At 44.3% G+C, this 14280-nt stretch overlaps 1 protein-coding gene across 2 annotated transcripts; it reads right to left on the bottom strand.

Annotated features, from left to right (window-relative positions):
- Positions 1–810: 810 nt before the first annotated feature.
- Positions 811–12829, bottom strand: LOC311109140 (nuclear receptor coactivator 4-like). Of its 2 annotated transcripts, none has more exons than XM_084151961.1 (10): positions 12711–12829; positions 8243–8369; positions 5568–5708; positions 5300–5388; positions 4941–5049; positions 4470–4571; positions 4215–4337; positions 2897–3970; positions 2655–2747; positions 811–2366 (listed from the first exon to the last, which is right to left on the bottom strand). In XM_084151961.1, exons 1-10 carry the CDS (start codon positions 12743–12745, stop codon positions 2361–2363), a joined length of 1899 nt encoding a protein of 632 aa, XP_084008087.1. In that variant the 5' UTR covers positions 12746–12829; the 3' UTR covers positions 811–2360. The 2 variants fall into 2 exon arrangements, with proteins under 2 accessions (XP_084008087.1, XP_084008088.1); XM_084151962.1 differs by lacking the exon at positions 12711–12829 and adding an exon at positions 11544–11725.
- Between the last annotated feature and the right edge of the window lie 1451 nt (positions 12830–14280).

Below are 14280 nucleotides of genomic sequence, written 5' to 3'. Positions count from 1 at the left end.
CTGTGAGGATTCATTGCTGTGAATATCTGATCAAATGCATATGCACAGTTTTTCCCTGGACTGCATGGTCTGTAAATTTTACTTTCAGTCAGTATTATTGACTGGCTTGAATGTTGCTGCTAAAGTTGAAAGCTGTTTTACTGAAGTGAGAGGTGGGGTTGTTGCTTCCTATGGATGTCTACATTACAAGTATCTCATTCCACAACTTTGCATGTGGTAGTTTTCTCAAATGTTTGCTTTTAGTCATTTAGCAGACACTTATCCAGAGACTTACAGGAGCAATTAGGGTTAAGTGCCTTGCTCAAGAGCACATCAGATTTTAATCTGTTACTCGCCCAACGCTCTTAACTGCTAGGCTACCTGCCCTGTAATGTCGTACCAAGCCATCTTGTGACTTCACCTGACATGCCCAAAGATAAGAAGTAAACACACGAGAGGAAAAGGAGGCTATTAAGTCTGTTCTGCTTATCATATCTCGGAAGTAATGTGATTTATTGCTTTTGCTGTTTGAGAACAAATGTCTTCACATTTCTAGCTCCAAAAGGCAACGTTTATAATTGTTAGGTAACAAGTAATCAAGCCAAGTCTATATTTGGGTTGATCTTTGGCCAATGTCAGTCATCGGTAATCATGGGAAGACTGCTGCAACTGGTTTATCTAATCCACAACTCAGTTGCAACAGCACAACATTGGATAATACTGCACTGTGCATTTCTCAAGACCAACTGCCTATGCTTGCAACTTGGTTTGGGCAATAAAAGTTCAAACTCAATACTAGGTTTCCGAAATGAGGAAGTCCAACCACAGCACTCAAGGTTTACTTGTTTTTATTAAGAGTTATATGGTACAGGTATCACAGCAGAGAGCGTAACAAGTGATCATATGGATAGTTATACTTTATGGTAAAAAGCATTTGCACAGCCCCCCCCAGATGAACTGAAAAACCAAGTCCTAGTATCAAACACTAGACCCATTCATCGAGCACCATAGACGGGTTGGCTGACGTCATGAAACTGATGCGCGCATCGATGTGTCTTGAAGCCTCACGTTATGACTGAACGGTCAGATAGCTAGCAACAAACATTGAGACTAAATATAGTTTACATGTTGTCAACAATCTAAACCAACCCCGTTTGCCCCATAGTTGCGCACCAGTTGGTTTTGATGCTAAACAACCAACCCGTCTATTGGGTTTCTCCTCTCCAACGCCGAGAGCCATGTAAACATTTTGAAGCATCTTTGTTCTAACCACTATGGAGAGACATCTAAAGAGGTATTATGCAGAAAGACATACACACCATTGGTTATCAATACATGTTATTTTGATAGGTACTCAAATGATTACGCAGTAGATGTTTGCTTCAATGGATTCAGCCAATCGAAAGTCATATCAATGGAATCTCTATATTGGGCACAACGTTTTCAGCTTGCATATTTTGTAACATGAAAACAATCAACTCTTTCACAGCAGTGAAGATCTCAACACACAGGTGATATATAGGAGGCAAGCCAACCCTGTTTTCACAATGTATCCGCTAAATACAATGAAGCGAACTTTAGGCACATAAACCAGAGCTCTATAGAGTTATGGTAGTGCGATAAGGGTCGATTTATTGGTAATTGTGAATAACTTTAGGTTTAGCGTGTAAGATCAGAAGAATACATATACAATTAAATAGAAATCAATGAAAATAATAGCTTTGCTTACATTACTTGATACTCTTATTTGAGTATGAGGGGTTAACTAAATACCCACAAGCCATAGTCACAGACTGATGGAATCCTGTGAAGACCACTACAATGACCTGCCACTCATATTAGTGATGTACATTTGAGAACCCTTTACCACATTCCATAAAAACAAGTATTTCCTAAAATATGGTTGATTAAAATATCTTCTTTCTGTCGCACCCAAACCTCCTACCTCACTCCCATCACCCCAAACCAAAGGAAAATAATTTGACATATTCATGTCAGCTGGTCCTTTCTCGAGACTAGTGATTTTCAATCACATTGAGGATTAGCTTTAGATCCAAGGCTAATCTTGCTAGCTTGACATGGCATTGAGAACTCTACTGTGATTATAGAAGGCAAATTCACAGAATTCCATCAGACCTAAATGCTCAGAACAATCAGATAATGGTCAACTGGCAGTAGCTCCACAAACCCCAGTCTACTTCAGACTGGGGGTGGGAGGCACATCTCCATGACAAGAAAGAAAGGAAAAGAAAAAAGCCCAGTCCCAGAAGAGAATTGTAGGGAAAGGCGAATCAAGACAGTGTGTGCGATGATCAGCTTTTAAGTGGCTCCACAATAGAATCCTCAAAGAAAATATTTTAAAAAACTACTGGATATACTTGTCACATCTGGAAAAGACAGGGAAAGGAAGTCTAATTAATTCAGGAAAAAATAATTAACAAAATGGACCAAAATAATCCCATGTTGGTGTTCAGAGAAATATGAATGACTATTTCAGCATTTCCCAAACTTGGTCCTGGTGACCCCAAGGGGTGCACCTTTTGGTTTTTGCCATAGCACTACAAAGCTGATTCAAATAATCAACTCATCATCAAGCATTGATTATTTGAGTCAGCTTTGTAGCGCTAGGGCAAAAACCAAAAGGTGCACCCCTTGGGGACTATTAAGATTCTTACCTGTATAGGGACCCTGTGTAGCCACTTCTCTTTGTCTCCACCAATTTTCATACAGGAAAATAGATCACATACTGTGGGAAGGGCATGTCGCTCCTGAAATCAGACCAAGGAACACAGTATGTCAGTGACCCAGCTTTTGCTTGAGGCTTAAATAGATTCACTGGTTGACAGATTACAAAACTAAGAATGCAAAGACTACTATACGCGAGTTTGTCCAATCAGTTCATGATCCATAACCTTACCTGAGCATTGGCCCTCTTGCGTAGAAGCCACTTGTCCTCCTCTGGTTCTGTGCTGGGTTGCTCCTTTGTACTCTCCTGACTCGGTGTGGCAGCAGTGCTACTGTGTGTCTTCTCAGGTAAAACCCAGCACTCTGGCTGCAGTGGTTTGCTTAAGGGGCTTTCTGACTTGGGGCCATTGAACTGGGAGCAGTGTTCCTCCATGCTGGCCTTCTCACCCTGGGAGGCTGGTGGAGACACCCAGGCTGAGAGGGATGACAGGACTGGGGATGTGGAGCCCATGGTCTTGCGAGGCTTGCTAGGGTAGAGCCAGGCCTCCAGGATGGCCTGAACCTTCTGTTCTTGGTTGTAGAGGGTGGACTGCTTGCTGGGGTTGTTCTTGTCCACAGAGACCCCGTTCTTGTCCCGACCCTCCTTCTTGAGGAGCCAGGCGCAGAGGGCTTCTTTGCCGCAGTTCTCGTCACACACACATTGAGAGTAGCTGGAGCAGGACTCGTTGGCTTTGCACGACTGCTGTACTGGAATGGCCTGCTGCAGCCAGATCTCCACAGGGCTGGGTGTGTTGGGGGTTTGGGGTGTGGTGGAGGCGGGGGTGGCAGCAGGGGTGATGGCTGCTGAGGCTGGGAGGGTCTTCAGGCACAAGAGTTTGCCCAGATTCTCAATCTCCACGGACTTGGTGCGGGTGGCACAGCACGAGCCGCAGTCGGATTTGGGCAGCCACTCGCTGGAGGAGAAGCCCTCCTGGAAAGGCTTGAAGACCTGCTTCCACCTGTCAGGGTCAGATGCCTGGCAGCTCTTGCTGGTGGTTTCCTTGGCAACGGTTGCCGGGGTGAGGAGCCAGTCGCTCAGGTCATCTGTATTGGCCCTCTCTTCCTCCTCCTCTCGGCCCACCTCTTCCTCCAGAGCCATGTCTATCTCAAACTCATCGATTTTCTCGATGGAGAAGGTTGAGCTGCTGCTGGTACTACAGCTGGTTCTCTCTCTGATGGGAGTCTTCTCCTTTTGCAGCCACATCTCCAGATCCTTCAGCTGGCCCCAGGGCTTGTGGAAGTAAAAGGGGGCCATGGGGCAAGATGACTGGAGGACAGAGGAAAAATACAACTTTAGTCCAGATGCTAAAAACACACCCTGTGATAGTCTGGGTGTAATCAGCCCTGCAACTCTAAATTTCAACACTATTTTGACTTATTAACTTCCAATGGAATCCAAGTGGTTTTCATGTGAAATTAGATATGGTAAATGTTAATTAAAAGTTCATCCTGCTCCTCTGAGCAGATTTGAGATAGACTAAAGAAGTTAATTTCCCACCATCTGGTCTCACCTGAACATCCCTGCGAGTGATCAACCAATCCTGTGGGTTCTTGCTTGACTGGTATCCAACTGGGGCTGTAGTCTCTGGACGGTTTCCAAGGAGCCAGTCGGCAAGAGATGCAGACTCCACCCTCTACCATAAAAAAAAAGGAGTGGTCATGTCAGTAGTGTCCTTCTGTGTGTGTGGGGACTCCATGCATGCATACCAGAGGAGTCACCGCTTTACATGGAAAAGTGTTATCTGTGACATTATCAAGGTACAAACCTGTTTCTTAGCTGCGATTGGACAACCCTGCTGAAGCCATTGTCGCTCACTGGTATTTGAGCTTTGAGAGGCGATATTCAGCCCGGGGCCTCCTTCCATGTGCTGGGGAGGGGAAAGGGAAGTTATGAACATTATATCAATAGTGAAAGAACATGTGGGAGGTGTCAGGGTATTATGTAAGAAGCAGTAACACATAACATGGATCGAGGAACTAGGCCACAAGGCAGTCAGTCATCTAGGACAGCATAACCAATACAATCACTATGTTATCTCAAACTCCAATCCCCAGCATATTGATAACATGCAATTGTATACCTCCAAAGAACATCAGAATTATTTTCTAACACTCTTTCCTTGACTACTACTGATATATTAAATATAAATGCACATGTCAAAACCGTATTAAATATACCTTTAGTAAACATAAGCTATGTGTGCATTTCTGCTTGTAGCTCCCAGTGGGTCACGTACCTGGGTGGCAATGGTGCCAAAGGAGGTGATGGCCTGACGCAGGGAACGAGTGTCAGCCTGGAAGCTCATCTCAGGGGTTTCCTCAGGAGTCAGGTTCAGAGAAGATAACCTGAACACACAGAGAGGAGACATTTTAGTACTCCGCCCAAAATTCACCCAACACATCTTGTCATCCTCTACTAACGCATTCCAAGCTTCAGGTTCTAACCTGTGACTAAGTCTAACTGAAAATTATAGCGGTATTATGGAAGCAAATACAGAAAGGCTGAAATGATTGCTCAAGCGCCATGTCTTAATTGCGAATGCCGACTCCCAAACTACATTCAATCGAAGACAGAGGCCACTGTGCCGGCTCTTACTTTTCCATGCAGCTGGTGAGCTGGTTGGCCAGATCGTTGCTGTTGGAGTTTTCCAGCTGATGAATGAGAATGTCAAACTGGCCTCGGAGCTGTGGGCAAAAGAGAGAGGGAGAGAAAAGGAGAAGGTCAGACTGGGCACCATTAACACGAAGAGGTGGTCACTGAAGTAAGAGACAAAATAGAACTTGATCTTCAGAGGTTTCTGAGCAGACACTGTGCAGTACAGAGAATCTTGCAGTGAGTGTGCAGACACTGGGGTAATACTCACCCAGTGAAGCTGATATAGCTGTGCCTGCAGAGCCTCTCCCTTTAGCTGCTCCACAAGGTCAATCTGCTCCAGCAGCCACACCTCACGGGAACGCATAGACTCCAGGTGTCTGCTGATACAGGTGTGAAGCTGGGACTTCACCTGTAAACAAGAGAAATTAGCAAAACAGTAAAAAAAAAATATATATATACACACACACACACACACACACATACATACACAGCTCAAAAAAATAAAGGGAACACTAAAATAACACATCCTAGATCTGAATGAATGAAATAATCTTATTAAATACTGTTGAATGTGCTGACAACAAAATCACACAAAAATGATCAATGGAAATAAAATGGAGGTCTGGATTTGGAGTCACCCTCAAAATTTAAGTGGAAAACCACACTACAGGCTGATCCAACTTTGATGTAATGTCCTTAAAACAAGTCAAAATGAGGCTCAGTAGTGTGTGTGGCCTCCACGTGCCTGTATGACCTCCCTTCAACGCCTGGGCATGCTCCTGATGAGGTGGCGGATGGTCTCCTGAGGGATCTCCTCCCAGACCTGGACTAAAGCATCCGCCAACTCCTGGACAGTCTGTGGTGCAACGTGGCGTTGGTGGATGGAGCGAGACATGATGTCCCAGATGTGCTCAATTGGATTCAGGTCTGGGGAACGGGCGGGCCAGTCCATAGCATCAATGCCTTCCTCTTGCAGGAACTGCTGACACACTCCAGCCACATGAGGTCTGGCATTGTCTTGCATTAGGAGGAACCCAGGGCCAACCGCACCAGCATATGGTCTCACAAGGGGTCTGAGGATCTCATCACCTAATGGCAGTCAGGCTACCTCTGGCGAGCACATGGAGGGCTGTGCGGCCCCCTAAAGAAATGCCACCCCACACCATGACTGACCCACCGCCAAACCGGTCATGCTGGAGGATGTTGCAGGCAGCAGAACGTTCTCCACGGCGTCTCCCAACTCTGTCACGTCTGTCACGTGCTCAGTGTGAACCTGCTTTCATCTGTGAAGAGCACAGGGCGCCAGTGGCGAATTTGCCAATCTTGGTGTTCTCTGGCAAATGCCAAACGTCCTGCACGGTGTTGGGCTGTAAGCACAACCCCCACCTGTGGAAGTCGGGCCCTCATACCACCCTCATGGAGTCCGTTTCTGACCGTTTGAGCAGACACATGCACATTTGTGGCCTGCTGGAGGTCATTTTGCAGGGCTCTGGCAGTGCTCCTCCTGCTCCTCCTTGCACAAAGGCGGAGGTAGCAGTCCTGCTGCTGGGTTGTTGCCCTCCTACGGCCTCCTCCACGTCTCCTGATGTACTGGCCTGTCTCCTGGTAGCGCCTCCATGCTCTGGACACTACGCTGACAGACATTGGCCATTTTGAGCCTGTAATCGAACCCACAATTGCTGATGCTCCAGATACTCAACTAGTCTCAAGAAGGCCAGTTTTATTGCTTCTTTAAATCAGCACAACAGTTTTCAGCTGCGCTAACATAATTCAAAAGGGTTTTCTAATGATCAATTAGCCTTTTAAAATGATAAACTTGGATTAGCAAACACAACGTGCCATTGGAACACAGGACTGATGGTTGCTGATAATGGGCCTCTGTACACCTATGTAGATATTCCATTACAAATCAGCCATTTCCAGCTACAATAGCCATTTACAACATTAACAATGTCTACACTGTATTTCTGATCAATTTGATGTTATTTTAATGGACAAAAAAAATGATTTTCTTTCGAAAACAAGGACATTTCTAAGTGACCCCAAACTTTTGAACGGTAGTGTATGTATTAGATAGATACGAGAATACGTACACACACAAATACAAACACTGCTGTCAAGTCACGGCCCTGAGATGTCTCTCTGATACGGAGCACTCAGGGGCTAAGCAGGTTCTTTAATCTCCTGCTGCTGACGCTAAGCAAGGTCAGACACACAGACAAGACAGCGCAATGACCTACACACCCATCTGCAATCTGCTCCTAGCATAAGGGCAAAGAAGAAGGGCAATAACATAAGGTTTTACCTATTCCTCTGCTGGTTAGTCAGAAAAGGGCTGGATGATTCTCTAAGACGCAATGAGAAGTGAGCTGCTGCAGTAGTGGATACTCTGCTGTCGGAGTCCTCGCAGACTGCAATGACCAGCCTCTCCCCCGCTGCTGCCTTATAAAGGCAGGTCTGGGGAACTCTATCCCGTAGTCATGTTTCAATTATTGGTCTCTCCGGTTCCCCTTCTCACCCTCATAACATGAGCCACATACTAATCATTAACTGTGGTCACGACAGGAGGACAAAGACCCATTTTAACAACACATCTCTAACATGTCAGGGCTTAGCGTGTCTGCCACAGTTATGACATACAATAATGCCATGGATCAGTTTGTGGAAAACTAATGATTACCCTGCCAGGTGTGCTAGGCTTCCCAGCACATCAAAACATACACACCCAAAGCCATCTGCCTTCCTGAGGCCTGGGGTGACTAACCATGGTGCTTGTCCTAAATCCATGAAAAGCACTGTGTTTACAGCATAGTGCCCATTGTATGTCCTGACATAACCGGGGCATGAAGACTGACCCTGTGGGAGTTCCTACTGAGCCACTAGAACTGTGTCATCCCTGGGTGGGGCCAAGGGCTGTAAGAGGGTCTTTGATGGCTGACTCACCTCTCTGGAGTTATCCTTGAGCTGGGCCTCAGCCCTCGTCACCCCACTGATGGCCTCCTCCAGCTGACAGCGAGCCTGCACACACTGCCTGAGGGTGGCCTTCTCGTGCTCCTCCATGGTAAACATTCTGCAGAGGCACAGTTGTTATAGGGTTGGACTTTGATATACAGTGAGCTCCATAATTCACTGGACAGTGACCATTCTTTTGTTATTTTGGTTCTGTACTCTAGCACTTTGAGTTTGAAAGGATACAATGACAATGAGGGTGAAGTGCAGACTGTCAGCTTTAATTTGAGGGTATTTTCATACATATCGGATGAACCGTTTACGAATTATAGAAGCTTTTGTACATGGTCCCCCCCATTTTCGGGCATCAAAAAACATTGGACAGTTTAACATAATGTAGAATAAAGTAATCATTGTTAATATTTGGTCGCATATCCTTTGCATGCAATGACTGCTTGAAGTCTGCGATGCATCGCCATCACCAGACGCTGGGTATCTTCCCTGGTGATGCTCTGCCAGGCCTGTACTGCAGCCATCTTAAGTTCCTGCTTGTTTCGGGGACTTATTGCCTTAAGTCTCCTCTTCAGCATGTAAAATGCATGTTCAATTGGATTCAGATCTGGTGATTGACTCCGCCAGTCAAGGATTTTCCACTTTTTGGCCATCAAAAACCCCTTTGTTGCTCTAGCAGTATGTTTAGGGTCTTTTTTTTTTTTTTTTTTTTTTTTTGGTCTGGGGAACTCTTGTTGCATGATTAAGTGCCGTCCAATGAGTTTGGAGGCATTTGGTTTTATCTGAGCAGATAAAATATTTCTGTAGACTTCAGAATTCATTGTTCTACTTCTGTCTGCAGTCACATCATCGATGAAGACAAGTGAGCCTGTTCCACTGGCAGCCATACAGGCCCAAGCCATAACACCCCCTCCACCATGTTTCATGGATGAGGTGGTATGCTTTGGATCATGGGCATTTCTTTTTTTTCTCCACACTTTTGTCTTTCCATCACTCTGGTACATGTTAATCTTTGTCTCATCTGTCCACAATACTTTTTTCCAGAACTCTTGGGGCTCTTTTAGGTGCTTTTTAGCAAACTGTAATCTTGCCTTTCTGTTCTTCAGGCTTATCAGTGGTTTGCATCTTGTAGTGTACCCTCTGTAGTCCTGCTGGTGTAGTCTTCTGCGTATGGTAGACTTTGACACATCTACACCTGCATCCAGGAGAGTGTTTTTGATCTGTTATCAGGGGTTTTTTCTTCACCATAGAGAGTATTCTCCGGTCATCCACTACAGTGGTCTTCCTCTGTCTACCGGGTCTTTTGACATAATTGAGTTCACCGGTTGTTTTTTTCTTGTTAATGATGAACAAAACTGTTGACTTGGGCATGGCCAGGGTTTTTGCAATGTTCCTGAATGATTGATTTTCATTTCTGAGCCTTATGACGTCCAACTTCATTTGCATCGACACTGCTGTCTTCCTCATGTTGTCACACCCCAATAACAACCTCCAAAGGCAATAGCAACGTCTAGAATCATTACTATTCATCAACAGCTCTCCTGCATTCACTAACGACACAAATGAATACACCTGCCTAACGACACACATCTGTGAAGCCAATTTAACAAATACTTGTAGTACCTTAAAATGGGGGGACCATGTACAAAAGGTGCTGTCATTTCTAAACGGTTCATCCGATATGTATGAAAATACCCTCAAATTAAAGCTGACAGTCTGCACTTCACGCTCATTGTCATTGTATCCTTTCAAACTCAAAGTGCTAGAGTACAGAACCAAAATAACAAAACAATGGTCACTGTCCAATGAATTATGGAGCTCACTGTATAGTATGTTACTTTTTGACAGAACAGCATTTATTTGTGTTTTCTTTCCAAAGACTTAAATCCTCCCTTGGTTTAGTGAACCACTGTCTGCCGAATAGGGGGTGTTCTCGAACAATCAACAAAGTTTATTGGCTATGCACTAATAAAGCAAGTGCTTCCCCTAGTCTAAATATTGCGTGAGTATGTAAATATTTTACTGTCAGCACTGAGAGGTTACATTTCTGTTCCCTTTTGCTGTGAAACCACCACATACATTTTACATTTACATTTTAGTCATTTAGCAGACGCTCTTATCCAGAGCGACTTACAGTTAGTGAATACATATATTATTATTTTTTCCTGCTTTCTCTCCTTTTTCACTTCTGCTTTACATCTCTTAACAGGAACATAGAGCATTTGGGGAAAATTAAGTATCAGACTACCATTACAGTAGACTAATTGTCATTGTGACCACCAACAGGTTCAAGATCAGGGTCCAGGCTCCACAGGGAGAGCCTACTGTACTTCAAAATCTACTGAGTGCTGTATACCGTTAATCAGTAGCATGTGTGGAGACATATATATATATTTTAATTGTCATTTAGCAGACGCTCTTATCCAGAGCGATTTACTGGAGCAATTAGGGTTAAGTACCTTGCTCAAGGACACATCGACAGATTTTTCACCTAGTCAGCTTGGGGATTAGAACCAGCGACCTTTCGGTTACTGGCACAACGCTCTTAACCACTAAGCATTAACAAAAATTGTTCATTTTAGCAAGGGAATTAAGTTGGAAGGAATGTTTAGGCTAGGCTATTAGTTCTGAATTGGTCTCATGGCTTCTTGTTGACTCGGCCCAACACTAGCTTTGAGGTATCTCACATAATATCCCTCACTCACTCTGTCATTATTGAGCCCACAACAATACCGCATCCTAAAACTTTTACTCAATCACTACCTGTCTTTTTGGGCATAGTTGTCCATTTGTAGTTAGTGTACTAATTATTATAATTATGTTATCCCCCCCCTGAACCATGCATTCGCTCCGACAAAAATCGGCCCGCGAGTGAATCGAGATGCCTACCTCTGGCCTTGACTTTAATCGGCTAATATATAGCATGTAACCAGTCCCTTGCAACAAAGTAACTGATACAAATGGACGCTTTAAAGATGTATTTTGTTAGAGTAAAAGTATGTCCTCTCCAGGCAGCTGGTTTTTACTCTTTCTTTGATCATAGGACGACAAATGTCAAGGTGTTTCTCATCTTAAAACAGCACCGTCTTCCACAATTAACCGGTTGGTCAATACATTTATTCCGGTTTAAATGTCATGCAACGTTAACTCGTGTAAAAATGAAGGAGCTTGTCTCTACGAGGCTCGAATCGTCGAGGCTGGCTATGTAAGATGGCAGCAAAGATGGCGTATTCTTGAAAATCTGCCGTACAAAGCCACCCACAAACTCCAAGGTTATAGCTACCTTATGTTGCTGTATGTCTGGTGATATCTCTCCGTTTAAATCCTCTGATGTAGCTCCCTTGTTTCAAACTAAATAGACCAGTTTAATTGTTTGCTTTCATGAGCCATTTATCAAGCCACGAACCAAGGCTGATTGCTACGTCATAGGCTGTTTCTGTCAGATGTGCGCAGAGCAACCCTTTATTCTATTTCTATGAAGCAACCACCATCAGTTTCGCATTCCGCACGTACACCACCACTAGTAGGAAGAGAAGGGCCCTTCAAAGGGGGTTCAAGACAGACAATCGAATCCTTTTCAGCTTTTGTCACACACAACCAAAGAAATGCACAGGCTCAAGGCGCGATGAACACACTAATGATTTTCCATGTGGGCAATAGACTTCAAGTTAACAATGCCAGTACTAGCCACCACCAGAAATGTGAAGAGTTCCACACTCACCATGTCATATGATTGGAAAATTGCACAAATATAACAGTAGCTGCTTCTTTCCCCATTGTGAACCATTATTCAGTATTTTATAGTGATACGTTGGCTGCTCCAAAATGAGTACTTGTGTTAATGTATCACGTTGCAAATGTTTTGGGCAATCAGTAAATTGTGTGTGTGTTGAAAGCTAACTTACACAATCATGTGTTGACAATCCCTACCCTAACCCATTTTACATTTCAACGGGTAACTGTTTCTTAATCCTGATCCTGGGGACTCGAAGGGGTGCACATTTTAATTTTTGCGTTAGCACTACACATCCAATTCCACTAATCAACTCATTAATCCTTTGATTGGTGGAATCAGGTGTCTGGTGTTAGGGCAAAAATAAAAATATGCACCCCCAGGGACTAGGCTTAAGAAACACTGGGTGGGGATCCCAGATAGCAAGGACCATCCGATAGTGTTTCGGTTAACACCGACCACTATCGATTATTACCAGCATGTTATCTATAGCTAGCTAGTATAATTAAACAAATGCAGTTTCTTGGCTGTTTCATACCGCTTGCCTGCTCAATGAAGTCGGAAGATGTTTAGCTACTCGCTAGCATTAGCGTAATAGCTACCTTAGCTAATTTTCGTGCGCTAACGTCGTTAGCTAGAACAGCTAACAGAGCTAGAAAGCTGCCGTTGTTTCAGAACTTAGTAGCTAAATGTTCACATGCCACCGGCCGCACCTACCCTTTCTCCTTGTATTGCACTCTTGACTTAGACATCGACGTAGCTAACTAATTGGTTTTAAAATATAATTAACCCCGGCAAAAGTCAACTGCTCCTCTTTTCTTCAGGAAAAACCCAATGAAGTATATAAACCCTGGATTGCAATTGTTTTGGCCATTGAGATGCTTTGAAGCCACCGGTCGGCCATATTGACACTTTCTAGTAGAAGCATCCTCCATAGGAATGAATCGAATTCTACAGTTTTTCAAATAAATGTTAAGGATGTTAAATAAATTAAATCTAAGTATTTTGTTGTAGTGGGGACAGTAATATCACCCCCCCCCCCCCCAAAAAAAAAATACATAAACCGAAGGAAAATGTTTTCTATTTTTATGTTTAGCTCACAATATAGTGTTAAAGTTTGCCTTACGTGGTATAAGAATAAAACGTGTCAAAAACGAATGTAGACATTAATAAATGCCTTTCTATAGGTTCCAAAATAATAATACAAATACAATCGAGGTGTGCCAAGATGGCTGCGCTGTTGCTTCAATACAGCGTCAGTCATCCAGGGTTTATGCATATCATCGGTAAAACCAGAGAGAAAGAGGCGAAGCGAGAGGATTTACTCCACCCACAATATTTTTGTATGTAGATCTATGAGTTGTGCGTTTCCGGCAGACTAGACGCTGTTTTGCTTCCTTTCTCAAATCGGATTGCGAATTATACATTTAAATATCTTAATAGCCTCACACCTGTAGGTGCAGGCCGGTGGAATAGAGAAACAACAACAGCTTCTTTGCTATTTCGCGCTGCCTGTCATTTGAGGCCAACATTGTTACAAGCGAAAATGTGGTTACACCCAACTCAGCCAGCTCACAGAGAATTGTCCTCAGCATACCACCTGCATTATAGGACGACATGCTTCAGTCTACCTCCTCACATTCCTCACTCTTCCCCTCTGGGTGTTTCCCCAGTAACAATAACCAAACCTCAGCCTTGTCAACAGAACTCCATCCCTCCTTTCAATCCGCAGATACCTATGGACCTTCAGAATTCTGGAGGGAAAAAAACATGCCCTCTCCGTTCCTCCACTCACGTTGCCACTCCTGGGTCAACCCCTCTGCTATGATGCTCCTACGTTCCACCCCCCATAACAGGACCACCATATCTACCTCCCTCTTCAGAGCTGCCTTATCTGGTGCCTCATTTCCCCCTACCTAAAATGCCATCAACAGCTCTATCAGGTTTGGACATGCCTTTGACTTCCCTTCTCTCAGCGCAACCAGGCTAGCGGCAGAGTCTGAACACAAAATTACCCTTTTATGCCCCACTTCTTCCACCCATCCCAATGCCCACACTAGTGCTAGTATTTCAGCAAAGACTGAAGCTCCATCAGACAGCCGCATCCCAAACTCTGCTGGGTCCCTTGACCCATCTGTGAAGATCCTCAAGTAGAGACCCCATGCCGGCAGCAGATGGGCCCAACCACCACAGAAGGCGCTCCGCACTGTTCGCAGTCCTCAGCCCTTATTTCAAAATAAGAGTCCCTCGCTTTGTCTTGCCAAAATAAAAACTCCAGCAATTTCCT

This window comes from Coregonus lavaretus, assembly GCF_964263955.1.
Source record: "Coregonus lavaretus genome assembly, chromosome: 1".
Taxonomy (NCBI): Eukaryota; Metazoa; Chordata; class Actinopteri; order Salmoniformes; family Salmonidae; genus Coregonus; species Coregonus lavaretus.
Note: the sequence above shows the minus strand (reverse complement) of the source record. Positions and strands in the feature narration are given on the sequence as shown.